This window comes from Oncorhynchus kisutch, unplaced genomic scaffold (genome assembly GCF_002021735.2).
Source record: "Oncorhynchus kisutch isolate 150728-3 unplaced genomic scaffold, Okis_V2 scaffold2202, whole genome shotgun sequence".
Lineage (NCBI taxonomy): Eukaryota > Metazoa > Chordata > Actinopteri > Salmoniformes > Salmonidae > Oncorhynchus > Oncorhynchus kisutch.
In genome coordinates, this window is record NW_022264147.1 from 810,664 (window position 1) to 838,475 (window position 27,812).

The 27,812-nt window shown below is 47.9% G+C and overlaps 2 protein-coding genes across 2 annotated transcripts in view; one reads left to right on the forward strand and one right to left on the reverse strand.

Annotated features, from left to right (window-relative positions):
- LOC116369463 (stimulated by retinoic acid gene 8 protein homolog) overlaps positions 1 to 2,612 on the forward strand; it is a 41,571-nt gene extending 38,959 nt beyond the window's left edge. The window contains exon 9 of the mRNA XM_031819493.1: positions 1,693 to 2,612. Coding sequence (XP_031675353.1) covers positions 1,693 to 1,773 — 81 coding nt within the window. The 3' untranslated portion in view covers positions 1,774 to 2,612. The remainder of the gene's footprint in view (positions 1 to 1,692) is intronic.
- Positions 2,613 to 10,012: 7,400 nt separating this feature from the next.
- Positions 10,013 to 27,812, reverse strand: part of LOC109886633 (LARGE xylosyl- and glucuronyltransferase 1-like) — a 121,396-nt gene continuing 103,596 nt past the window's right edge. Inside the window, exons 7-11 of the mRNA XM_031819488.1 lie at positions 23,961 to 24,124; positions 16,813 to 17,091; positions 15,677 to 15,823; positions 12,493 to 12,688; positions 10,013 to 10,836 (exon numbers count right to left, since the gene is read on the reverse strand). Of these exons, the coding sequence (XP_031675348.1) occupies positions 10,639 to 10,836; positions 12,493 to 12,688; positions 15,677 to 15,823; positions 16,813 to 17,091; positions 23,961 to 24,124 (984 nt within the window). The 3' untranslated portion in view covers positions 10,013 to 10,638. The remainder of the gene's footprint in view (positions 10,837 to 12,492; positions 12,689 to 15,676; positions 15,824 to 16,812; positions 17,092 to 23,960; positions 24,125 to 27,812) is intronic.

Consider the following 27,812-nt stretch of genomic DNA (forward strand, 5'->3'; position numbering starts at 1 on the left):
TAACCAGGTATGGTAGGAACCAGAACATAACCAGAACATAACCAGGTATGGTAGAAACCAGAACATAACCAGGTATGGTAGGAACCAGAACATAACCAGGTATGGTAGGAACCAGAACATAACCAGAACATAACCAGGTATGGTAGGAACCAGAACATAACCAGGTATGGTAGGAACCAGACATAACCAGGTATGGTAGAAACCAGAACATAACCAGGTATGGTAGAAACCAGAACATAACCAGGTATGGTAGAAACCAGACATAACCAGGTATGGTAGGAACCAGAACATAACCAGAACATAACCAGGTATGGTAGGAACCAGAACATAACCAGGTATGGTAGGAACCAGGACTTAACCAGGTATGGTAGGAACCAGAACATAACCAGAACATAACCAGGTATGGTAGGAACCAGAACATAACCAGGTATGGTAGGAACCAGAACATAACCTGGTATGGTAGGAACCAGAACATAACCAGAACATAACCAGGTATGGTAGGAACCAGAACATAACCAGGTATGATAGGAACCAAATCCTAACCAGGTATGGTAGGAACCAGAACATAACCAGGTATGGTAGGAACCAGAACATAACCAGGTATGGTAGGAACCAGAACATAACCAGGTATGGTAGAAACCAGGACATAACCAGGTATGGTAGGAACCAGGACATAACCAGGTATGGTAGGAACCAGAACATAACCAGGTATGACAGACATAGTATAGGACCTGTCTGTCTGTCTGTCTCTCTGTCTGTCCTCCAGATAACAGGTTCTCTCTCCGTATAGGACCTGTCTGTCTGTCCTCCAGATAACAGGTTCTCTCTCCGTATAGGACCTGTCTGTCTGTCCTCCAAGTAACAGGTTCTCTCTCCGTATAGGACCTGTCTGTCTATCTGTCCTCCAGATAACAGGTTCTCTCTCCGTATAGGACCTGTCTGTCTGTCTGTCCTCCAAGTAACAGGTTCTCTCTCCGTATAGGACCTGTCTGTCCTCCAGGTAACAGGTTCTCTCTCTGTATAGGACCTGTCTGTCTATCTGTCCTCCAGGTAACAGGTTCTCTCTCTGTATAGGACCTGTCTGTCTGTCCTCCAGGTAACAGGTTCTCTCTCTGTATAGGACCTGTCTGTCTGTCCTCCAAGTAACAGGTTCTCTCTCTGTATAGGACCTGTCTGTCTGTCTGTCTCTCTGTCTGTCCTCCAGATAACAGGTTCTCTCTCCGTATAGGACCTGTCTGTCCTCCAAGTAACAGGTTCTCTCTCCGTATAGGACCTGTCTGTCTGTCTGTCCTCCAGGTAACAGGTTCTCTCTCTGTATAGGACCTGTCTGTCTGTCCTCCAGGTAACAGGTTCTCTCTCTGTATAGGACCTGTCTGTCTGTCCTCCAGGTAACAGGTTCTCTCTCCGTATAGGACCTGTCTGTCTGTCCTCCAGGTAACAGGTTCTCTCTCCGTATAGGACCGACCTGTCTGTCTGTCCTCCAGGTAACAGGTTCTCTCTCTGTATAGGACCTGTCTGTCTGTCCTCCAGGTAACAGGTTCTCTCTCTGTATAGGACCTGTCTGTCTGTCCTCCAGGTAACAGGTTCTCTCTCCGTATAGGACCTGTCTGTCTGTCCTCCAGGTAACAGGTTCTCTCTCCGTATAGGACCTGTCTGTCTTTCCTCCACGTAACAGGTTCTCTCTCTGTATAGGACGTGTGTCTGTCTGCTATGAGGGACCACGAGGAGATCTTTCTCCAGTGCTCCGAGTCCTTCGACAGTGAGGACATGTGAATCACAGGAGGCTGCTGACGGGAGGACGGCTCATAGAAATGTCCGGAAAAAACGAAGCAAATGGAAATGACATCAAACACCCGGAAACCATGGAAACCATGTGTGATGTATTTAATGCCGTTCCACCGATTCCGCTCCTGTCATTACCCACAAGCCTGTTCACCAACTTCCTGTTTCTGGGACCAATCAGAACAGTTAGAATGTGTTTGATATATTTAATACCGTTCTCCTCAATTAACCAACTTCCTGTTTCTGGGACCAATCAGAACAGTTAGAATGTGTTTGATATATTTAATACCGTTCTCCCCAATTAACCTGTTAACCAACTTCCTGTTTCTGGGACCAATCAGAACAGTTAGAATGTGTTTGATATATTTAATACCGTTCTCCTCAATTAACCTGTTAACCAACTTCCTGTTTCTGGGACCAATCAGAACAGTTAGAATGTGTTTGATATATTTAATACCGTTCTCCTCAATTAACCTGTTCACCAACTTCCTGTCATGTGAACACCTATTAGTTGAACAAGTGTTTGCCCCTGATTCAGCTCCAGTCATTACCCACAACCCTGTTCACCAACTTCCTGTTTCTGGGACCAATCAGAACAGTTAGAATGTGTTTGATATATTTAATACCGTTCCACCTATTCAGCTCCAGTCATTACCCACAAGTCTGTTCACCTCAATTAACCTGTTCACCAACTTCCTGTCATGTGAACACCTATTAGTGTTTGTTCCTGATGACATGAAAGACACATTGTGTTGCTTTGTTATGGACTTGATAATCGATCACGATTTGGAATTTGTTTTTATAAATGTTCAGCTTTTCCACCCGTTTATTGTTACAGACATGTTTTATAATCTGACAGACATGTTTTATAATCTGACAGACATGTTTTATAATCTGACAGACGTGTTTTATAATCTGACAGACATGTTTTATAATCTGACAGACATGTTTTATAATCTGACAGACATGTTTTATAATCTGACAGACATGTTTTATAATCTGACAGACATGTTTTATAATCTGACAGACATGTTTTATAATCTGACAGACATGTTTTATAATCTGACAGACATGTTTTATAATCTGCCAGACATGTTTTATAATCTGACAGACATGTTTTATAATCTGACAGACATGTTTTATAATCTGCCAGACATGTTTTATAATCTGACAGACATGTTTTATAATCTGACAGACATGTTTTATAATCTGACAGACATGTTTTATAATCTGCCAGACATGTTTTATAATCTGCCAGACATGTTTTATAATCTGACAGACATGTTTTATAATCTGACAGACGTGTTTTATAATCTGACAGACATGTTTTATAATCTGACAGACATGTTTTATAATCTGCCAGACATGTTTTATAATCTGACAGACATGTTTTAGAATCTGACAGACATGTTTTAGAATCTGACAGACATGTTTTATAATCTGACAGACGTGTTTTATAATCTGACAGACATGTTTTATAATCTGACAGACATGTTTTATAATCTGACAGACATGTTTTATAATCTGCCAGACATGTTTTATAATCTGACAGACATGTTTTATAATCTGACAGACATGTTTTATAATCTGACAGACATGTTTTATAATCTGACAGACATGTTTTATAATCTGACAGACATGTTTTATAATCTGACAGACATGTTTTATAATCTGACAGACATGTTTTTATGTGATGAATCTGGTTCAAATCATTCATCCGTCTGTATTTGATGATCATTGTTCAGCCTTTTTAGTCATTAAGAATCAGCATTTTGTCCAGCCAGTCTTTCTCTGTGTATTAAACCTCAGAGAGGGATGGTGGTCTCACAGTGTCCAGCAGCGGTGCCCAAACTAAGGGTCGCGACCCCCATGTGGGGACGCCTGATGTGAAAACGAGGTTGCGGGAAGAATTTCCCAAAATCCTGAAAATATATATTATTTTAATAAAACAATTTTTTTAAATATCGCCTTTGTATCTTTGTAATGTGGTTAACCTTAAAAATGGAAAGGAACATGTTCAAAATCTAAAAGATCAAATTCAACCAGAGTGGCCCTTAAATCGTGGGGGAAAAGTCTGATCTGAATGACTCTAGTGTGGCCTTTCGAGCTGCTATGCAATACCCATAAAACCTAGCGGTCAAACAGGGAAATGGTTCCAATCGTTTTTCAACCATTCATTTTTATGGAACCCCTGGTCTTCAGGCATCTGAGCCTCCCGGTCACTGGTCGCATTCTAGAAATACAGACCACGTGTGTCTGGATGAGTCTGTCTGTCTGGCTGCCTCCAGCCCCAGGCTTGTTCTCTCTCTTCTGCCTTATAGTGAGGAGACCAGTCTCCAGCCCCAGGCTTGTTCTCGCTCTTCTGCCTTATAGTGAGGAGACCAGTCTCCAGCCCCAGGCTTGTTCTCTCTCTTCTGCCTTATAGTGAGCAGACCAGTCTCCAGCCCCAGGCTTGTTCTCTCTCTTCTGCCTTATAGTGAGCAGACCAGTCTCCAGCCCCAGGCTTGTTCTCGCTCTTCATCACTGGAAGCTCGGCCCAGGACATATTCATTACTGGAAGCCCAGGACATATTCATTACTGGAAGCCCAGGGCATATTCATTACTGGAAGCCCAGGACAAATTCATTACTGGAAGCTCGGCCCAGGACAAATTCATTCCTCTCTCTCTCCCTGTATCTCTCTCTCTCCCTGTGTGTCTCTCTCTCTCTCTCTGTCTCTCTCTCTCTCTCCCTGTCTCTGTGTGTCTCTCTCTCTCTCACACACTCTTCGTCTCTCTGTGTGTCTCTGTCTCTCTCACACTGTCTCTCTCTCCCTGTGTGTGTCTCTCTGTGTGTCTCTCCCTGTGTCTCTCACACTCTGTGTCTCTCTCTCTCTCTCTCCCTGTGTCTCTCTCTCTCTCACACTCTGTGTCTCTCCCTGTGTCTCTCTCTTCCTGTGTCTCTCTCTCTGAGTGTCTCTCCCTCTCTCTCTCTCTCAAAAAGACTCCTCTGAGAAATGTGTGACTGAGACAGACCTCTGCAGGGGAGTGTAGGAGATAAGACTACTCAGACATTCCACTATAAATCAACGTGGACATTTACTGCTAAGCTTTTAGATAACACACTAAAGGCCTTGTTTATATAACTTTGTATGCATGGTTCTGGTCTCGGGAGTCCAAAAGTAATGACGTAGGTAGTGACATTACCAGGGCTTTGTATGCATGGTTCTGGTCTCGGGAGTCCAAAAGTAATGACGTAGGTAGTGACATTACCAGGGCTTTGTATGCATGGTTCTGGTCTCGGGAGTCAAAAGGTAATGACGTAGGTAGTGACATTACCAGGGCTTTGTATGCATGATTCTGGTCTCGGGAGTCCAAAGGTAATGACGTAGGTAGTGACATTACCAGGGCTTTGTATGCATGATTCTGGTCTCGGGAGTCCAAAGGTAATGACGTAGGTAGTGACATTACCAGGGCTTTGTATGCATGGTTCTGGTCCCGGGAGTCCAAAGGTAATGACGTAGGTAGTGACATTACCAGGGCTTTGTATGCATGGTTGATTGACAAGGATGAAAGGAACGAACCCTAACACCTGCACAGAGCCCTGACCTCTAACCCCACCGAACACCTTTGGGATCAATTTGAATGGCGACTGTGAGCCAGGCCTAATCGTCCAACATCAGTACCCGACCTCACTAAGGCTCTTGTGGTTGAATAGAAGCAAGTCCCCCTGCAGCAATGTTCCTACATCTAGTGGAAAGCCTTCCCAGAAGAGTGGAGGCTGTTATAGCAGCAATGTTCCTACATCTAGTGGAAAGCCTTCCCAGAAGAGTGGAGGCTGTTATAGCAGCAATGTTCCTACATCTTGTGGAAAGCCTTCCCAGAAGAGTGGAGGCTGTTATAGCAGCAATGTTCCTACATCTAGTGGAAAGCCTTCCCAGAAGAGTGGAGGCTGTTATAGCAGCAATGTTCCAACATCTAGTGGAAAGCCTTCCCAGAAGAGTGGAGGCTGTTATAGCAGCAATGTTCCAACATCTAGTGGAAAGCCTTCCCAGAAGAGTGGAGGCTGTTATAGCAGCAATGTTCCAACATCTAGTGGAAAGCCTTCCCAGAAGAGTGGAGGCTGTTATAGCAACAATATTCCAACATCTAGTGGAAAGCCTTCCCAGAAGAGTGGAGGCTGTTATAGCAGCAATGTTCCAACATCTAGTGGAAAGCCTTCCCAGAAGAGTGGAGGCTGTTATAGCAGCAATGTTCCTACATCTAGTGGAAAGCCTTCCTAGAAGAGAGGAGGCTGTTATAGCAGCAATGTTCCAACATCTAGTGGAAAGCCTTCCCAGAAGAGTGGAGGCTGTTATAGCAGCAATGTTCCAACATCTAGTGGAAAAGCCTTCCCAGAAGAGTGGAGCTGTTATAGCAGCAATGTTCCAACATCTAGTGGAAAGCCTTCCCAGAAGAGTGGAGGCTGTTATAGCAGCAATGTTCCAACATCTAGTGGAAAGCCTTCCCAGAAGACTGGAGGCTGTTATAGCAGCAATGTTCCAACATCTAGTGGAAAGCCTTCCCAGAAGATTGGAGGCTTTTATAGCAGCAATGTTCCAACATCTAGTGAAAAGCCTTCCCAGAAGAGTGGAGGCTGTTATAGCAGCAATGTTCCAACATCTAGTGGAAAGCCTTCCCAGAAGAGTGGAGGCTGTTATAGCAGCAATGTTCCAACATCTAGTGGAAAGCCTTCCCAGAAGAGTGGAGGCTGTTATAGCAACAATATTCCAACATCTAGTGGAAAGCCTTCCCAGAAGAGTGGAGGCTGTTATAGCAGCAATGTTCCAACATCTAGTGGAAAGCCTTCCCAGAAGAGTGGAGGCTGTTATAGCAGCAATGTTCCTACATCTAGTGGAAAGCCTTCCTAGAAGAGAGGAGGCTGTTATAGCAGCAATGTTCCAACATCTAGTGGAAAGCCTTCCCAGAAGAGTGGAGGCTGTTATAGCAGAAATGTTCCAACATCTAGTGGAAAAGCCTTCCCAGAAGAGTGGAGCTGTTATAGCAGCAATGTTCCAACATCTAGTGGAAAGCCTTCCCAGAAGAGTGGAGGCTGTTATAGCAGCAATGTTCCAACATCTAGTGGAAAGCCTTCCCAGAAGACTGGAGGCTGTTATAGCAGCAATGTTCCAACATCTAGTGGAAAGCCTTCCCAGAAGATTGGAGGCTTTTATAGCAGCAATGTTCCAACATCTAGTGAAAAGCCTTCCCAGAAGAGTGGAGGCTGTTATAGCAGCAATGTTCCAACATCTAGTGGAAAGCCTTCCCAGAAGAGTGGAGGATGTTATAGCAGCAATGTTCCAACATCTAGTGGAAAGCCTTCCCAGAAGATTGGAGGCTGTTATAGCTGCAATGTTCCAACATCTAGTGGAAAGCCTTCCCAGAAGATTGGAGGCTGTTATAGCAGCAATGTTCCAACATCTAGTGGAAAGCCTTCCCAGAAGAGTGGAGGCTGTTATAGCAGCAATGTTCCTACATCTAGTGGAAAGCCTTCCCAGAAGAGTGGAGGCTGTTATAGCAGCAATGTTCCAACATCTAGTGGAAAGCCTTCCCAGAAGAGTGGAGGCTGTTACAGCATCAATGTTCCTACATCTAGTGGAAAGCCTTCCCAGAAGAGTAGAGGCTGTTATAGCAGCAATGTTCCAACATCTAGTGGAAAGCCTTCCCAGAAGAGTGGAGGCTGTTATAGCAGCAATGTTCCAACATCTAGTGGAAGGTGTCCTCATACTGTTGATGTTGGTGATGTTGTGTCTTTCTACACCAGGGATGGGCCACTTTGATTGGATGGGGGCCACAAAAAATTGTTGTGACAGACTGAAGAAAACAACACTGATCCACTCATTAGTTTTCATTCAGGAAGCAGCAGCATCATGTCTGTCTGGCAGTCTGTCTGGCAGCTCCCCACCTAGTTACACATCTATAGTTCTGACTGGCTTCCCAAGGGGGCAGAGCTCCATCTGGCTTCCCAAGGGGACGGAGCTCCATCTGGCTTCCCAAGGGGACGGAGCTCCATCTGGCTTCCCAAGGGGACGGAGTTCCATCTGGCTTCCCAAGGGGACGGAGCTCCATCTGGCTTCCCAAGGGGACGGAGCTCCATCTGGCTTCCCAAGGGGACGGAGCTCCATCTGGCTTCCCAAGGGGACGGAGCTCCATCTGGCTTCCCAAGGGGACGGAGCTCCATCTGGCTTCCCAAGGGGACGGAGCTCCATCTGCCAAGACACACACATTCCTCATATACACACACACAGTCACTCCTCATACACACACACAGTCACTCCTCATATACACACACACACAGTCACTCCTCATACACACACAGTCACACCTCATAAACACACAGTCACTCCTCATATACACACACAGTCACTCCTCATATACACACACAGTCACTCCTCATATACACACACACAGTCACTCCTCATATACACACACACAGTCACTCCTCATACACACACACAGTCACTCCTCATACACACACACAGTCACTCCTCATACACACACACAGTCACTCCTCATACACACACACAGTCACTCCTCATACACACACACAGTCACACCTCATACACACAGTCACACCTCATACACACACAGTCACTCCTCATATACACACATGTAGTGCACTATATAGGGAATAGGGCTCTGGTCTATAGTAGTGCACTATATAGGGAATAGGGCTCTGGTCTAAAGTAGTGCACTATATAGGGAATAGGGCCCTGGTCTATAGTAGTGTACTATACAGGGAATAGGGCTCTGGTCTAAAGTAGTGCACTATATAGGGAATAGGGCTCTGGTCAAATGTAGTGCACTATATAGGGAATAGGGCTCTGGTCTATAGTAGTACACTATATAGGGAATAGGGCTCTGGTCTAAAGTAGTGCACTATATAGGGAATAGGGCCCTGGTCTAAAGTAGTGTACTATATAGGGAATAGGGCTCTGGTCTAAAGTAGTGTACTATATAGGGAATAGGGCTCTGGTCTATAGTAGTGTACTATATAGGGAATAGGGCTCTGGTCTATAGTAGTGTACTATATAGGGAATAGAGCTCTGGTCTATAGTAGTGTACTATATAGGGAATAGGGAGCCATTTGGGACTGAGCATGTGTCAGTCATCCAGACTCTCCGACGTTTCTGATTCTGTTGAGGCTCTGATGTTTTTGTCTCTTATCGCTGAGCAACATCATTTGCATTTTTATGAGAGTGAAACTTGGATACGTTGTCTGTCAGTTAAATTGTTTTATTTTTACGGCACATGGAGAGAAAAAAATAATATAATTTCTGATTTGCAGTGTACAGACATAATGTAAAGCACACAATGCTTCAAAGCTTTCTGTTCTCCTCAGCCCTCGATAAACATTTGTCCTGGAGGCAGGGAGGGAGGCAGGGAGGGAGGCAGGGAGGGAGGGAGGGAGGCAGGGAGGGAGGCAGGGAGGGAGGGAAGGAGGGAGGGAGACAGGTAGGGAGGGAGGCAGGGAGGGAGGGAAGGAGGGAGGGAGACAGGGAGGGAGGGAAGGAGGGAGGGAGGGAGGCAGGTAGGCAGGTAGGCAGGGAGGCAGGGAGGGAGGGAGGGAGGCAGGGAGGGAGGGAAGGAGGGAGGGAAGGAGGGAGGGAGACAGGGAGGGAGGGAAGGAGGGAGGGAGGGAGGTAGGCAGGGAGACAGGGAGGGAGACAGGGAGGCAGGGAGACAGGGAGGGAGGCAGGGAGGGAGGGAGGGAAGGAAGGAAGGAGGGAGACAGGGAGGGAGGGAAGGAGGGAGGCAGGGAGACAGGGAGGGAGGTAGGCAGGGAGGGAGGGAGGCAGGAAGGGAGGGAGGGAGACAGGGAGGGAGACAGGGAGGGAGGGAGACAAGGAGGGAGACAGGGAGGGAGGGAGGTAGGCAGGGAGACGGAGGGAGGGAGGGAGACAGACACACACATACCATATTACATTTAGCACAACAAACAGCAGTTGGGAATGAGCAGCTGGTCTTCCAGATATGGCCCAGAGACAGAACAAATGTCTTGTCTGCTTTCCAAGTCCAGGGCTACAGTCAGTCTCTCTCCCCCGCTCTCCCTTCCTCCCTCCCTTCCTCCTTCCTTCCCTCCCTCCTTCCCTCCTTCCTTCCCTCCCTCCCTCCCTCTTTCCCTCCCATAGTGATGCCCAGTTCTATTGTTAGAGAAGAACAGAGAGTTGTATGAGTCCAAACCAGCCCTGTACTGACTCAACATTTACAGCAACAGCTTCCTCTCCCAGCCAGAAACCAGATAGAAACCAGGTCTGCAACTTCTGGACAGACTGCTCCATCCGTCCTCGGGAAGGGGTAAAAAAAACAATGTTTGGGACACAACGACCTTACGGTTACCCCCGGTTACCCTTCAGTTGGTTAACGCTGGTCCGTCTCAAACCAGGTCATAACCCCAAACTAAAAGGTGAGAGTTCACAAGAAGCAGAGCTCACAATTTAAAACCTCGTGATCGGTTGGCACAAAGGTCAGAGTTCGTAGTAAGAGTCTTTAGTAACCGTTCTGTCCACTCCCGACTCCCCTACATCGACTGTCCTTAGAATCCACTGCCCTTTTCCTCTCCTCTGTAGAGGTGTAGTCCTAGACAGCCTTAGAGAAGGGTGTTATGGGTAGTGTAGTCAATAACGGGTCAGAGTTCGTAGTAAGAGTCTTTAGTAACCGTTCTGTCCACTCCTGACTCCCCTACATCGACTGTCCTTAGAATCCACTGCCCTTTCCCTCTCCTCTGCCCAGCCCAGAGGGGTCCTGGGTAGAAGTGTAGTCCTAGACAGCCTTAGAGAAGGGTGTTATGGGTAGTGTAGTCAATAACGGGTCAGAGTGTCCTGGCTCATCGTTGTTGGCTAGCTGTTGTTCTCTGCAGTCATGTATTTGAGGGCAGCGAAGCCGTATCTTCTAGACATGTTCTGTTGAAACTCCTCTTTCAGGGTCTTCAGACAGACGCGGTACTGCTTGTTGGACCGGAACTTGGTGATGTCGAAACTGGGAGCATGAGGCATGTGGATCATATAGGCGTTGGGCAGAACCACAAACTCATACTCCTGGAAGAGAGGACAGAGGACAGAGTTAGAAACGCTAAGACAGCATCACTAACTCATACTGCTGGAGGAGAGGACAGAGGACAGAGTTAGAATCACTAAGACAGCATCACTAACTCATACTGCTGGAGGAGAGGACAGAGGACAGAGTTAGAATCACTAAGACAGCATCACTAACTCATGTGAGTGACAGAGTGATGGCTAAAGAGGTGTATCCAGTACCTGTGAGTGACAGAGTGATGGGTGAAGGTGTGTCCAGTACCTGTGAGTGACAGAGTGATGGTAAAGTTGTATCCAGTACCTGTGAGTGACAGAGTGATGGTAAAGGTGTGTCCAGTACCTGTGAGTGACAGAGTGATCAGTACCTGTGAGTGACAGAGTGATGGTAAAGGTGTGTCCAGTACCTGTGAGTGACAGAGTGATCAGTACCTGTGAGTGACAGAGTGATGGTAAAGGTGTGTCCAGTACCTGTGAGTGACAGAGTGATCAGTACCTGTGAATGACAGAGTGATGGTAAAGGTGTGTCCAGTACCTGTGAGTGACAGAGTGATCAGTACCTGTGAGTGACAGAGTGATGGTTAAAGGTGTATCCAGTACCTGTGAGTGACAGAGTGATGGTAAAGGTGTGGCCAGTACCTGTGAGTGACAGAGTGATGGGTAAAGGTGTGGCCAGTACCTGTGAGTGACAGAGTGATGGGTAAAGAGGTGTATCCAGTACCTGTGAGTGACAGAGTGATGGTAAAGGTGTATCCAGTACCTGTGAGTGACAGAGTGATGGGTGAAGGTGTGTCCAGTACCTGTGAGTGACAGAGTGATGGTTAAAGGTGTGTCCAGTACCTGTGAGTGACAGAGTGATGGGTAAAGGTGTATCCAGTACCTGTGAGTGACAGAGTGATGGTAAAGGTGTCCAGTACCCGTGAGTGACAGAGTGATGGTAAAGGTGTATCCAGTACCTGTGAGTGACAGAGTGATGGTAAAGGTGTATCCAGTACCTGTGAGTGCCAGAGTGATGGTAAAGGTGTGTCCAGTACCTGTGAGTGACAGAGTGATCAGTACCTGTGAGTGACAGAGTGATGGTAAAGGTGTGTCCAGTACCTGTGAGTGACAGAGTGATGGTAAAGGTGTGTCCAGTACCTGTGAGTGACAGAGTGATCAGTACCTGTGAGTGACAGAGTGATGGTAAAGGTGTGTCCAGTACCTGTGAGTGACAGAGTGATGGTAAAGGTGTGTCCAGTACCTGTGAGTGACAGAGTGATCAGTACCTGTGAGTGACAGAGTGATGGGTAAAGGTGTATCCAGTACCTGTGAGTGACAGAGTGATGGTAAAGGTGTGTCCAGTACCTGTGAGTGACAGAGTGATGGGTAAAGGTGTATCCAGTACCTGTAAGTGACAGAGTGATGGGTAAAGGTGTATCCAGTACCTGTGAGTGACAGAGTGATGGGTAAAGGTGTATCCAGTACCTGTGAGTGACAGAGTGATGGGTAAAGGTGTGTCCAGTACCTGTGAGTGACAGAGTGATGGGTAAAGGTGTATCCAGTACCTGTGAGTGACAGAGTGATGGTAAAGGTGTGTCCAGTACCTGTGAGTGACAGAGTGATGGGTAAAGGTGTGTCCAGTACCTGTGAGTGACAGAGTGATGGTAAAGGTGTGTCCAGTACCTGTGCATCCAGCTCCATAATATGAGCCACTTTATTCCACCCAAAGCCAACGAAGCGCCTGTCGTACTCTGGACTGTCCCGTCTCACCATCACGTAGGGTTCAAAGTCCGCTTCCCACTGGACTCTGTACGGCGTGGTGGCAGTCCTCCACTTAGCAAAGTTAGTGGGAGCATGACCCTTCGTCCAGACATGGTATCTAGCAGGGAGAACAGGAAGTAGGATTCATCATTCAATACGTTATAGCCAAGGAGGGAGAGGAGGGATTCTGGGGCGGCAGGGTAGCCTAGTGGTTAGAGTGTAGAGGCGGCAGGGTAGCCTAGTGGTTAGAGTGTAGAGGCGGCAGGGTAGACTAGTGGTTAGAGTGTAGAGGTGGCAGGGTAGCCTAGTGGTTAGAGTGTAGAGGTGGCAGGGTAGCCTAGTGGTTAGAGTGTAGAGGTGGCAGGGTAGCCTAGTGGTTAGAGTGTAGAGGCGGCAGGGTAGCCTAGTGGTTAGAGTGTAGAGGCGGCAGGGTAGCCTAGTGGTTAGAGTGTAGAGGCGGCAGGGTAGACTAGTGGTTAGAGTGTAGAGGTGGCAGGGTAGCCTAGTGGTTAGAGTGTAGAGGCGGCAGGGTAGCCTAGTGGTTAGAGTGTAGAGGTGGCAGGGTAGCCTAGTGGTTAGAGTGTAGAGGTGGCAGGGTAGCCTAGTGGTTAGAGTGTAGAGGTGGCAGGGTAGCCTAGTGGTTAGAGTGTAGAGGTGGCAGGGTAGCCTAGTGGTTAGAGTGTAGAGGGGGCAGGGTAGCCTTGTGGTTAGAGTGTAGAGGGGGCAGGTAACCTAGTGGTTAGAGAGTAGAGGTGGCAGGGTAGCCTAGTGGTTAGAGTGTAGAGGTGGCAGGTAGCCTAGTGGTTAGAGTGTAGAGGGGGCAGGTAGCTGAAGAGGGATTGAACCCAACTATCTGGGAGTCATTCTAGCTGAGGAGGGATTGAACCCAACTATCTGGGAGTCTTCTAGCTGAGTAGTGATTGAACCCATCTGGGAGTCTTTCTAGCTGAGTAGTGATTGAACCCATCTGGGAGTCTTCTAGCTGAGTAGTGATTGAACCCATCTGGGAGTCTTTCTAGCTGAGGAGTGATTGAACCCATCTGGGAGTCCTTCTAGCTGAGTAGTGATTGAACCCATCTGGGAGTATTCTAGCTGAGTAGTGATTGAACCCATCTGGGAGTCTTCTAGCTGAGGAGTGATTGAACCCAACTTTCTGGGCTCTGTGGCTCAATCTGTCATGTTAATGATCAAAAACGATCTCTGTGTTGAAAGACAAACACCTACGCTGCTTCTTAGTATTTAGACACCAGGAGGCAGTCTTTATTTATTTAACTAGGCATCCCTTTATCCCTTAGAGCCGGAGTAAGATTGATGTTGTACCTTAAATGATCGTTTCAGTCGTTGGCAGGCGAATGATAGAGTAACATCTGTGCTGCTGCTAACTAATGAGAATGTGTCCCATCCCTTTAAGTTCAGAACACTGGCCCAGTGTCCCATCCCTTTAAGTTCAGAACACTAGCCCAGCGGGCCATCCCTTTAAGTTCAGAACACTGGTCCAGTGGGCCATCCCTTTAAGTTCAGAACACTGGTCCAGTGGGCCATCCCTTTAAGTTCAGAACACTAGCCCAGTGTCCCATCCCTTTAAGTTCAGAACACTAGCCCAGCGTCCCATCCCTTTAAGTTCAGAACACTGGCCCAGTGGGCCATCCCTTTAAGTTCAGAACACTGGCCCAGTGGGCCATCCCTTTAAGTTCAGAACACTGGCCCAGTGTCCCCCTTCTTTAAGTTCAGAACACTGGCCCAGCGGGCCATCCCTTTAAGTTCAGAACACTGGCCCAGCGGGCCATCCCTTTAAGTTCAGAACACTGGCCCAGCGGGCCATCCCTTTAAGTTCAGAACACTGGCCCAGTGGGCCATCCCTTTAAGTTCAGAACACTGGCCCAGTGGGCCATCCCTTTAAGTTCAGAACACTGGCCCAGCGGGCCATCCCTTTAAGTTCAGAACACTGGCCCAGCGGGCCATCCCTTTAAGTTCAGAACACTAGCCCAGCGTCCCATCCTTTTAAGTTCAGAACACTGGCCCAGTGTCCCATCCCTTTAAGTTCAGAACACTAGCCCAGCGGGCCATCCCTTTAAGTTCAGAACACTGGTCCAGTGGGCCATCCCTTTAAGTTCAGAACACTAGCCCAGTGTCCCATCCCTTTAAGTTCAGAACACTAGCCCAGCGTCCCATCCCTTTAAGTTCAGAACACTGGCCCAGTGGGCCATCCCTTTAAGTTCAGAACACTGGCCCAGTGTCCCCCTTCTTTAAGTTCAGAACACTGGCCCAGCGGGCCATCCCTTTAAGTTCAGAACACTGGCCCAGCGGGCCATCCCTTTAAGTTCAGAACACTGGCCCAGTGGGCCATCCCTTTAAGTTCAGAACACTGGCCCAGTGGGCCATCCCTTTAAGTTCAGAACACTGGCCCAGTGGGCCATCCCTTTAAGTTCAGAACACTGGCCCAGTGTCCAGTTGGGACAGCAGCTACATGTGTTTTTACCTGAAGGTGAATAGAGTCCCCATGTCCAGTTGGGACAGCAGCTACATGTGTTTTTACCTGAAGGTGAATAGAGTCCCCGTGTCCAGTTGGGACAGCAGCTACATGTGTTTTTACCTGAAGGTGAATAGAGTCCCCATGTCCAGTTGGGACAGCAGCTACATGTGTTTTTACCTGAAGGTGAATAGAGTCCCCATGTCCAGTTGGGACAGCAGATACATGTGTCTTTACCTGAAGGTGAATAGAGTCCCCATGTCCAGTTGGGACAGCAGCTACATGTGTTTTTACCTGAAGGTGAATAGAGTCCCCATGTCCAGTTGGGACAGCAGCTACATGTGTTTTTACCTGAAGGTGAATAGAGTCCCCATGTCCAGTTGGGACAGCAGATACATGTGTTTTTACCTGAAGGTGAATAGAGTCCCCATGTCCAGTTGGGACAGCAGCTACATGTGTTTTTACCTGAAGGTGAATAGAGTCCCCATGTCCAGTTGGGACAGCAGCTACATGTGTTTTTACCTGAAGGTGAATAGAGTCCCCATGTCCAGTTGGGACATCAGCTACATGTGTTTTTACCTGAAGGTGAATAGAGTCCCCATGTCCAGTTGGGACAGCAGCTACATGTGTTTTTACCTGAAGGTGAATAGAGTCCCCATGTCCAGTTGGGACAGCAGCTCGGCCTTGGACTTGGGGTAAGACAGACGGTAACGGAGCGTCTCGAAGGCCGGCACCACCAACGCTTTCTTGCTGTTAGCCATGTCCAGCTGTACCACTGACTTCCTGCAGGGACGTTACAGAGACGTTACAGACAGGGACGTTACAGAGACGCTACAGACAGGGACGTTACAGAGACGCTACAGACAGGGACGTTACAGAGACGTTACAGAGACGTTGCAGAGACGTTGCAGGGACGTTACAGACAGAGACGCTCAGGGTTAGAAAGTCACTCTCCACACACCCCTCTGAGATCTAGAAGTTTCCCCAGCAATGTGACCCCAGAGTTAGAAGAGAATATTATACATTACAGTCTCCTCTACAGCTGAGTCGTTCTCCCTCACCTGAGGTACTCGTAGAGGCCATTATACATTACAGTCTCCTCTACGTCTGTGACGTTCTCCCTCACCTGAGGTACTCGTAGAGGACATTATACATTACAGTCTCCTCTACGTCTGTGACGTTCTCCCTCACCTGAGGTACTCGTAGAGGACATTATACATTACAGTCTCCTCTACGGCTGAGTCGTTCTCCCTCACCTGAGGTACTCGTAGAGGACATTATACATTACAGTCTCCTCTACGGCTGTGACGTTCTCCCTCACCTGAGGTACTCGTAGAGGACATTATACATTACAGTCTCCTCTACAGCTGTGACGTTCTCCCTCACCTGAGGTACTCGTAGAGGACATTATACATTACAGTCTCCTCTACGTCTGTGATGGTCTCCCTCACCTGAGGTACTCGTAGAGGACATTATACATTACAGTATCTCTACAGCTGAGTCGTTCTCCCTCACCTGAGATACTCGTAGAGGCCATTATACATTACAGTATCTCTACAGCTGAGTCGTTCTCCCTCACCTGAGGTACTCGTAGAGGACATTATACATTACAGTATCCTCTACGTCTGTGATGGTCTCCCTCACCTGAGGTACTCGTACAGGCCATTATACATTACAGTATCTCTACAGCTGAGTCGTTCTCCCTCACCTGAGGTACTCCTAGAGGACATTATACATTACAGTATCTCTACAGCTGAGTCGTTCTCCCTCACCTGAGGTACTCGTAGAGGCCGTACATGGGCAGGAAGTCGATATCTGACAGGAACATGTAGGGCGTGTTGACCTGCCGCATGGCTACGTTCCTGAGCAGGTTGACCGGATAGAACTGACCCTCCTTGTAGACGATATGGTAGCCCACGTTCCCCCTGGACATCAGGACCTCTGACCCCTGGGTATAGCGCAGGAACTGTTGAGCCTCAGCGTCAGAGAGATACAGGGCCAGGCTGATAGGACCTTCCCAGTGTTTACAGATCGCCTCTAACATCTGGAGCCTGGAGAGGAGAGAGAGACACCACCGTTGGAGGAGGAGGAAGAGGAGAGACAGGAAGAGGAGATGGAGATACAGGGCCAGGCTGATAGGACCTTCCCAGTGTTTACAGATAGCCTCTAACATCTGGAGCCTGGAGAGGAGAGAGAGACACCACCGTTGGAGGAGGAGGAAGAGGAGAGACAGGAAGAGGAGATGGAGATACAGGGCCAGGCTGATAGGACCTTCCCAGTGTTTACAGATAGGAAGAGGAGATGGCGATAGAGAGAGGGGGTGAGAGAGGAGATGGAGAGAGGGAGTGAGAGGGGGAGAGAGAGAGAGGGAGTGAGAGGGGGAGAGAGAGGAGATGAAGAGAGGGAGTGAGAGGGGGAGAGAGAGGGGGAGAGAGAGAGAGGGAGTGAGAGGGGGAGAGAGAGGAGATGGAGAGAGGGAGTGAGAGGGGGAGAGAGAGAGAGGGGGAGAGAGAGGAGATGGAGAGAGGGAGTGAGAGGGGGAGAGAGAGGGGGAGAGAGAGAGGGAGTGAGAGGGGGAGTGAGAGGAGATGGAGAGAGGGAGTAAGAGGGGGAGAGAGAGAGAGGGAGTGAGAGGGGGAGATGGAGAGAGGGAGTGAGAGGGGGAGAGAGAGGGGGAGAGAGAGAGAGGGAGTGAGAGGGAGAGAGAGAGATGAGATAGAGAGAGGGAGTGAGGGAGTGAGAGGGGGAGAGAGAGAGGGAGTGAGAGGGGGAGAGAGAGAGGAGATGAGATAGAGAGAGGGAGTGAGGGAGTGAGAGGGGGAGAGAGAGAGGGGGAGTGAGAGGGGGAGAGAGAGAGGGAGTGAGATGGGAAGAGAGAGAGTGTGTGTCCAGGCCAGGTTAGAACAGCTGACAATATTAAACTAAATAACCTTGGTGCTGTCGGTTCCTTCCTGGCTAAGAGGAGATAAGGGGGGGGGGGGAGAGAAAGAGAGGAGAGAGAGAGAGAGAGAGGAGATATATCAATAAAATATATCAGACCTATAGTATTGAATTATTCAGTACAGAAATATTTAATGTCCGGTATTCAACATATAGATCTTAATCTCTGTAGCTGTAATCTCAATCTGTGTTCATCCAACCGCCATATCGTCCAATCATCCAATCCCCTTCACACTGATCCACTGTTATTGGCTACAGAGCTAACTGACAGGGCTACAGGGTAAAGACTCCCATGCCATGTGGTCCTCAGCCCACAGAGCTAACTGACAGGGCTACAGGTAAAAGACTCCCATGTGGTCTTCAGCTCACAGAGCTAACTGACAGGGCTACATGGACTCCCATGTGGTCTTCAGCTCACAGAGCTACCTGACAGGGCTACAGGGTAAAGACTCCCATGTGGTCTTCAGCTCACAGAGCTAACTGACAGGGCTACAGGGTAAAGACTCCCATGTGGTCTTCAGCTCACAGGGCTACAGGGTAAAGACTCCCATGTGGTCTTCAGCTCACAGAGCTAACTGACAGGGCTACAGGGTAAAGACTCCCATGTGATCCTCAGCTCACAGAGCTAACTGACAAGGCTACAGGTACAGGGTAAGGGAGGGGAGAGAGACAGAGAGAGAGAGAGAGAGGAGAGGGGAGAGACAGAGAGAGAGAGACAGAGGAGAGGGGAGAGACAGAGAGAGACAGAGAGAGAGGGGAGAGAGAGAGAGAGAGAGAGACAGAGAGAGAGAGGGGAGAGAGAGAGAGAGACAGAGAGAGAGAAGAGAGAGAGAGAGGGAGGGAGAGAGAGAAGAGAGAGAGAGAGAGAGATGGGGGAGAGAGGGAGAAGAGAAGGGAGAGAGGAGAGAGAGAGAGGAGAGAGAGAGATGGGGAAGATAGAAGAGAGAGAGAGAGGGAGAGAGAGAAGAGAGAGAGAGAGAGAGATGGGGGAGAGAGGGAGAAGGGAGAGAGAAGAGAAGGGAGAGAGGAGAGAGAGAGAGGAGAGAGAGTGTCCAGGCCAGCTTAGAACAGCTGACAATACTAAACTAAATAACCTTGGTGCTGTCGGATCCTTCCATTCTCCCCAAATTGGATATTCACATATTCCATATTCATTTCATTGTAAACTTAGACTGTGTCCCAAATGGCACCATATACCCTATATACTGTAGTGCACTACTTTAGACCAGGACCCATAGTGTAGTGCACTACTTTAGACCAGGGCCCATACTGTAGTGCACTACTTTAGACCAGGGCCCATAGGGTAGTGCACTACTTTAGACCAGGGACCATACTGTAGTGCACTACTTTAGACCAGGGCCCATAGGGTAGTGTACTACTTTAGACCAGGGCCCATAGGGTAGTGCACTACTTTAGACCAGGGCCCATAGGGTAGTGCACTACTTTAGACCAGGACCCATGCACCCTATTCCCTATATAGTGCACTACTTTAGACCAGGACCCAGAGGGCTCTATTCCCTATATAGTGCACTACTTTAGACCAGGACCCATGCATCCTATTCCCTAGATAGTGCACTACTTTAGACCAGGACCCAGAGGGCTCTATTCCCTATATAGTGCACTACTTTAGACCAGGACCCAGAGGGCTCTATTCCCTAGATAGTGCACTACTTTAGACCAGGACCCAGAGGGCTCTATTCCCTATATAGTGCACTACTTTAGACCAGGACCCAGAGGGCTCTATTCCCTAGATAGTGCACTACTTTAGACCAGGACCCAGAGGGCTCTATTCCCTAGATAGTGCACTACTTTAGACCAGGACCCAGAGGGCTCTATTCCCTAGATAGTGCACTACTTTAGACCAGGACCCAGAGGGCTCTATTCCCTAGATAGTGCACTACTTTAGACCAGGACCCAGAGGGCTCTATTCCCTAGATAGTGCACTACTTTAGACCAGGACCCAGAGGGCTCTATTCCCTAGATAGTGCACTACTTTAGACCAGGACCCAGAGGGCTCTATTCCCTAGATAGTGCACTACTTTAGACCAGGACCCAGAGGGCTCTATTCCCTATATAGTGCACTACTTTAGACCAGGACCCAGAGGACTCTATATGGAATAGGGTTCTATTTGAGATGCAGAACACTATTGTGTTTGGACCGGAAACTAAGCTGCCTCAAGTGTACAATTATATTTCCTATAAAAACCCTGAAGATTATAAAGCTAACTTTTGTTGTTGTTGTTGACACATGTTGTGTTTGGAAAGGAGCCTGAAGTGTACAATGATCTTTCCTTAATAAAAAATCCCCAAATTCATAGCAGAATGATTTCGTAAATGCTGTTTCATAGTTCAGTCAACAACCCACAGGGGGTTATGATGCTGTAATAAATCCTATTCATACAGGACTAATATTACTAGAGAAGTGATGGCTGTAATGGAGTTGATAATGCAGTGATGGCTGTAATGGAGTTTATAATACAGTGATGGCTGTAATGGAGTTGAGTTGATAATGCAGTGATGGCTGTAATGGAGTTGAGTTTATAATGCAGTGATGGCTGTAATGGAGTTGAGTTTATAATGCAGTGATGGCTGTAATGGAGTTGAGTTTATAATGCAGTGATGGCTGTAATGGAGTTTATAATGCAGTGATGGCTGTAATGGAGTTTATAATGCAGTGATGGCTGTAATGGAGTTTATAATGCAGTGATGGCTGTAATGGAGTTTATAATGCAGTGATGGCTGTAATGGAGTTTATAATGCAGTGATGGCTGTAATGGAGTTTATAATGCAGTGATGGCTGTAATGGAGTTTATAATGCAGTGATGGCTGTAATGGAGTTTATAATGCAGTGATGGCTGTAATGGAGTTGATAGTGCAGTGATGGCTGTAATGAGTTTATAATGCAGTGATGGCTGTAATGGAGTTTATAATGCAGTGATGGCTGTAATGGAGTTGATAATGCAGTGATGGATGTAATGGAGTTGATAATGCAGTGATGGCTGTAATGGAGTTTATAATGCAGTGATGGCTGTAATGGAGTTTATAATGCAGTGATGGCTGTAATGGAGTTGATAGTGCAGTGATGGCTGTAATGAGTTTATAATGCAGTGATGGCTGTAATGGAGTTTATAATGCAGTGATGGCTGTAATGGAGTTGATAATGCCGTGATGGCTGTAATGGAGTTTATAATGCAGTGATGGCTGTAATGGAGTTTATAATGTAGTGATGGCTGTAATTGAGTTTATAATGCAGTGATGGCTGTAATGGAGTTTATAATGCAGTGATGGCTGTAATGGAGTTGACTTTATAATGCAGTGATGGCTGTAACGGAGTTGAGTTTATAATGCAGTGATGGCTGTAACGGAGTTGAGTTTATAATGCAGTGATGGCTGTAACGGAGTTGAGTTTATAATGCAGTGATGGCTGTAATGGAGTTTATAATGCAGTGATGGCTGTAATGGAGTTGAGTTTATAATGCAGTGATGGCTGTAATGGAGTTGAGTTTATAATGCAGTGATGGCTGTAATGGAGATGAGTTTATAATGCAGTGATGGCTGTAATGGAGTTTATAGTGCAGTGATGGCTGTAATGGAGTTTGTAGTGTAGTGATGGCTGTAATGGAGTTGATAGTGCAGTGATGGCTGTAATGGAGTTTATAATGCAGTGATGGCTGTAATGGAGTTGAGTTTATAATGCAGTGATGGCTGTAATGTAGATGAGTTTATAATGCAGTGATGGCTGTAATGGAGTTTATAGTGCAGTGATGGCTGTAATTGAGTTTATAATGCAGTGATGGCTGTAATGGAGATGAGTTTATAATGCAGTGATGGCTGTAATGGAGTTTATAGTGCAGTGATGGCTGTAATGGCGTTTATAATGTAGTGATGGCTGTAATGGAGTTGATAGTGCAGTGATGGCTGTAATGGAGTTTATAATGCAGTGATGGCTGTAATGGAGTTTATAATGTAGTGATGGCTGTAATGGAGATGAGTTTATAGTGCAGTGCTGGCTGTAATGGAGTTTATAATGCAGTGATGGCTGTAATGGAGTTGAGTTTATAATGCAGTGATGGCTGTAATGGAGTTTATAATGCAGTGATAGCTGTAATGGAGTTTATAATGCAGTGATGGCTGTAATGGAGTTTATAATGCAGTGATGGCTGTAATGGAGTTGTTTATAATGCAGTGATGGCTGTAATGGAGTTTATAATGCAGTGATGGCTGTAATGGAGTTGATAATGCAGTGATGGCTGTAATGGAGTTGAACATATAATGCAGCGATGGCTGTAATGGAGTTTATAATACAGTGATGGCTGTAATGGATGATGATGTCACTGCTGTGGTTAAATCAGTCTAATCAGAGTATGATGTCACTGCTGTGGTTAAATCAGTCTAATCAGAGTATGATGTCACTGCTGTGGTTAAATCAGTCTAATCAGAGTATGATGTCACTGCTGTGGTTAAATCAGAAACACACACGCACGTACAGACACACTCCCTCCTCGTAAAACCAGCTGTGGACGTGTCCCTTGTCGTAATGGTCCGGAGTCATGTTTAAAACAAAGTGATACAGAGACTTGTCCTACTGTTGTCTTCTGTCCCCAGAGTAGACTTGTCCTACTGTTGTCTTCTGTCCCCTACTGTCCCCAGAGTAGACTTGTCCAACTGTCCCCAGAGTAGACTTGTCCTACTGTCCCCAGAGCTACAGACACATGACTGACTGGACCTGTCCATGGAGAGCTGTGTGTAAGGTCTGTCTTCTGTCCCCTACTGTCCCCAGAGCTACAGACACATGACTGACTGGACCTGTCCATGGAGAGCTGTGTAAGGTCTGTCTTCTGTCCCCTACTGTCCCCAGAGTAGACTTGGCCTACTGTTGTCTTCTGTCCCCTACTGTCTCCAGAGTAGACTTGTCCTACTGTTGTCTTCTGTCCCCTACTGTCTCCAGAGTAGACTTGTCCTACTGTTGTCTTCTGTCCCCTACTGTCTCCAGAGTAGACTTGTCCTACTGTTGTCTTCTGTCCCCTACTGTCTCCAGAGTAGACTTGTCCTACTGTTGTCTTCTGTCCCCAGAGTAGACTTGTCCTACTGTTGTCTTCTGTCCCCTACTGTCTCCAGAGCTACAGACACATGACTGACTGGACCTGTCCATGGAGAGCTGTGTGTAAGGTCTGTCTTCTGTCCCCAGAGCTACAGACACATGACTGACTGGACCTGTCCATGGAGAGCTGTGTGTAAGGTCTGTCTTCTGTCCCCAGAGCTACAGACACATGACTGACTGGACCTGTCCATGGAGAGCTGTGTTTAAGGTCTGTCTTCCTACCTGTCCATGGAGAGCTGTGTGTAAGGTCTGGCTTCCTACCTGTCCATAGAGAGCTGTGTGTAAGGTCTGTCTTCCTACCTGTCTATGGAGAGCTGTGTGTAAGGTCTGTCTTCCTACCTGTCCATAGAGCGCTGTGTGTAAGGTCTGTCTTCCTACCTGCCCATGGAGAGCTGTGTGTAAGATCTGTCTTCCTACCTGTCCATGGAGAGCTGTGTGTAAGGTCTGTCTTCCTACCTGTCCATAGAGAGCTGTGTGTAAGGTCTGTCTTCCTACCTGCCCATGGAGAGCTGTGTGTAAGATCTGTCTTCCTACCTGTCCATGGAGAGCTGTGTAAGGTCTGTCTTCCTACCTGTCCATGGAGAGCTGTGTGTAAGGTATGTCTTCCTACCTGTCCATGGAGAGCTGTGTAAGGTCTGTCTTCCTACCTGTCCATAGAGAGCTGTGTGTAAGGTCTGTCTTCCTACCTGTCCATGGAGAGCTGTGTACGGTCTGTCTTCCTACCTGTCCATAGAGAGCTGTGTGTAAGGTCTGTCTTCCTACCTGTCCATAGAGAGCTGTGTGTAAGGTCTGTCTTCCTACCTGTCCATGGAGAGCTGTGTGTAAGGTATGTCTTCCTACCTGTCCATGGCGAGCTGTGTGTAAGGTCTGTCTTCCTACCTGTCCATGGAGAGCTGTGCCACCAGTGTAACGTCTGTGTGGTCCGTGCTGGGTTCATATTCGTAGTGAAGGAAATAGAGGTGGGTCCTGTGAACCGTGAAACGCTCCCGGCGGAACTCATAACACGGATCATCTTCATCCAGCTCTGACAGAGTCTTCTGGAGCTGGAGACGGAGAGGAGGGGAGCAGGGGAGAGGAGAGGAGGGGAGCAGGGGAGGGGAGAGAGGAGAGGAGGGGAGAGGAGAAGAGCAGGGGAGGGGAGAGGAGAGGAGGGGAGCAGGGGAGAGGAGAGGAGGGGAGCAGGGGAGGGGAGCAGGGGAGAGGAGAGGAGGGGAGCAGGGAGAGGAGAGGAGGGGAGAGGATGGGAGAGGAGAGCAGGGGGAGAGGAGAGGAGGGGAGAGGAGAGAGGAGGGAGGAGAGCAGGGGAGAGGAGATAGGAAGGGGGGAGAAGAGAGGAGAGCAAGGGAGAGGAGAGGAGGGGAGAGCAGGGGAGAGGAGAGGAGAGAGGAGAGCAGGGAGGAGAGAGGAGAGCAGGGGAGAGGAGAGGAGAGCAGGGAGGAGAGAGGAGAGCAGGGGAGAGGAGAGGAGAGAGGAGAGCAGGGAGGAGAGAGGAGAGCAGGGGAGAGGAGAGGAGAGAGGAGAGGAGGGAGAGGAGAGGAGAGGAGAGGAAGAGGAGAGGAGGAGAGGAGAGGAGAGGAGAGGAGAGGAGAGGAGAGGAGAGGAGAGGAGAGAGGGAGAGGAGAGGAGAGGAGAGGAGAGGAGAGGAGAGGAGAGGAGAGGGAGAAGAGAGGAGAGCAGGGGAGAGGAGAGGAGAGGAGAGAGGGAGAAGAGAGGAGAGGAGAGCAGGGAAGAGGAGAGCAGGGGAGAGGAGAGGAGAGCAGGGAAGAGGAGAGCAGGGGAGAGGAGAGAGGAGAGGAGGGGAGCAGGGGAGAGGAGAGCAGGGGAGAGGAGAGAGGAAGGGGGAGAGAAGAGGAGAGAAGAGAGAGTAATGGGAGAGAAGAAAGGAGAGCAGAGAGCAGGGGAGAGAGAGGAGAGGTGGGGTGAGGAGAGAAGAGAGGAGAGAGGGAAGCAGGGGAGAGGAGAGAGGAAAGGGGGTAAGAGAGAGGAGAGGAGAGAGGAAGGAGAGAAAGGAGAGAGGAGAGCAGGGGAGAGGAGAGGAGAGGAGAGAGGAAGGGTAAGGGGAAAGGAGAGGAGAGAGGAAGGGTAAGGGAGAGAAGAGAAGAGAGGAAGGGGGAGAGAAGAGAGAGAGGAAGGGGGAGAGAAGAGAAGAGAAGAGAGGAAGGGGGAGAGAAGAGAGGAGGGGAGGGAGGAAAGGAGGGGAGAGAGAGGAGAGAGGAGGGGAGAGGAGAGAGAAAGGGGGAGAGAAAAGAGTAGAGGAGGGGAGAGAGGAGGAGGATAAGAATTGTTCTTTAATAGTGTCAGACTTGTTAATAAGAGACCTCTCTCAGGGACGACAACAACAGTGAGACTAATGGTTGTGATGGTATTCAGTATTCAGCTTCAGCTGTGTGTCCGACACACTGGGATATAACGTGTGTGTTTGGACACTTAGGAGTCCGCTTCAATACAAACGGACTCAATTAGCAAAGAGATGAGGATCAAACACCAACTCTATTACCACTGGGTCTGGAGAGACACAGCAGATAGTTCCCTCTGTCTTCTCATAGTTAATACCACATCTGTCTTCTCATTGTTAATACCATATCTGATCCTTCTGTCTTCTCATAGTCAATACCACATCTGTCTTCTCATAGTTAATACCACATCTGTCTTCTCATTGTTAATACCACATCTGATCCCTCTGTCTTCTCATAGTTAATACCACATCTGTCTTGTCATAGTTAATACCACATCTGTCTTCTCATAGTTAATACCACATCTGATCCTTCTGTCTTCTCATAGTTAATACCATATCTGATCCTTCTGTCTTGTCATAGTTAATACCACATCTGTCTTCTCATAGTTAGAAAATCTTTGGAGGGAGTTGAAAGTCCGTGTTGCCCAGCAACAGCCCCAAAACATCACTGCTCTAGAGGAGATCTGCATGGAGGAATGGGCCAAAATACCAGCAACAGTGTGTGAAAACCTTGTGAAGACTGACAGAAAACTTACAGATAAACTTTTGTTATTGACCAAATACTTATTTTCCTCCATAATTTGCAAATAAATTCATAAAAAATCCTACAATGTGATTTTCTGGATTTTTTCTCTCATTTTTGTCTGTCATAGTTGAAGTGTACCTATGATGAAAATTACAGGCCTCTCTCATCTTTTTAAGTGGGAGAACTTGCACAATTGGTGGCTGACTAAATACTGTTTTGCCCCACTGTATACAGTTTTCCTATTGGCGTATGTATTTACTGTAGGGTGTTGCCATGGCAATTATTAAACCCTTATGTCTACCTCACTGAACAGTGATACCACGGTCCCAGAGGTTACCACAATGTCTACCTCACTCAACAGTGATACCACGGTCGCAGAGGTTACCTCAATGTCTACCTCACTCAACAGTGATACCACGGTCCCAGAGGTTACCACAATGTCTACCTCACTCAACAGTGATACCACGGTCCCAGAGGTTACCACAATGTCTACCTCACTCAACAGTGATACCACGGTCCCAGAGGTTACCACAATGTCTACCTCACTCAACAGTGATACCACGGTCCTAGAGGTTACCTCAATGTCTACCTCCCTCAACAGTGATACCACGGTCCCAGAGGTTACCACAATGTCTACCTCACTCAACAGTGATACCACGGTCCCAGAGGTTCCCTCAATGTCTACCTCACTCAACAGTGATACCACGGTCCCAGAGGTTCCCTCAATGTCTACCTCACTCAACAGTGATACCACGGTCCCAGAGGTTACCACAATGTCTACCTCACTCAACAGTGATACCACGGTCCCAGAGGTTACCACAATGTCTACCTCACTCAACAGTGATACCACGGTCCCAGAGGTTACCACAATGTCTACCTCACTCAGTGATACCACGGTCCCAGAGGTTACCTCAATGTCTACCTCACTCAACAGTGATACCACGGTCCCAGAGGTTACCACAATGTCTACCTCACTCAACAGTGATACCACGGTCCCAGAGGTTACCACAATGTCTACCTCACTCAACAGTGATACCACGGTCCCAGAGGTTACCTCAATGTCTACCTCACTCAACAGTGATACCACGTCCCAGAGGTTACCTCAATGTCTACCTCACTGAACAGTGATACCACGGTCCCAGAGGTTACCACAATGTCTACCTCACTCAACAGTGATACCACGGTTCCAGAGGTTACCACAATGTCTACCTCACTCAACAGTGATACCACGGTCCCAGAGGTTACCTCAATGTCTACCTCACTCAACAGTGATACAACGGTCCCAGAGGTTACCTCAATGTCTACCTCACTCAACAGTGATACCACGGTTCCAGAGGTTACCTCAATGTCTACCTCACTCAACAGTGATACCACGGTTCCAGAGGTTACCTCAATGTCTACCTCACTCAACAGTGATACCACGGTTCAGAGGTTACCACAATGTCTACCTCACTCAACAGTGATACCACGGTTCCAGAGGTTACCTCAATGTCTACCTCACTCAACAGTGATACCACGGTTCCAGAGGTTACCTCAATGTCTACCTCACTCAACAGTGATACCACGGTCCCAGAGGTTACCTCAATGTCTACCTCACTCAACAGTGATACCACGGTCCCAGAGGTTACCTCAATGTCTACCTCACTCAACAGTGATACCACAGTCCCAGAGGTTACCTCAATGTCTACCTCACTCAACAGTGATACCACGGTCCCAGAGGTTACCTCAATGTCTACCTCACTCAACAGTG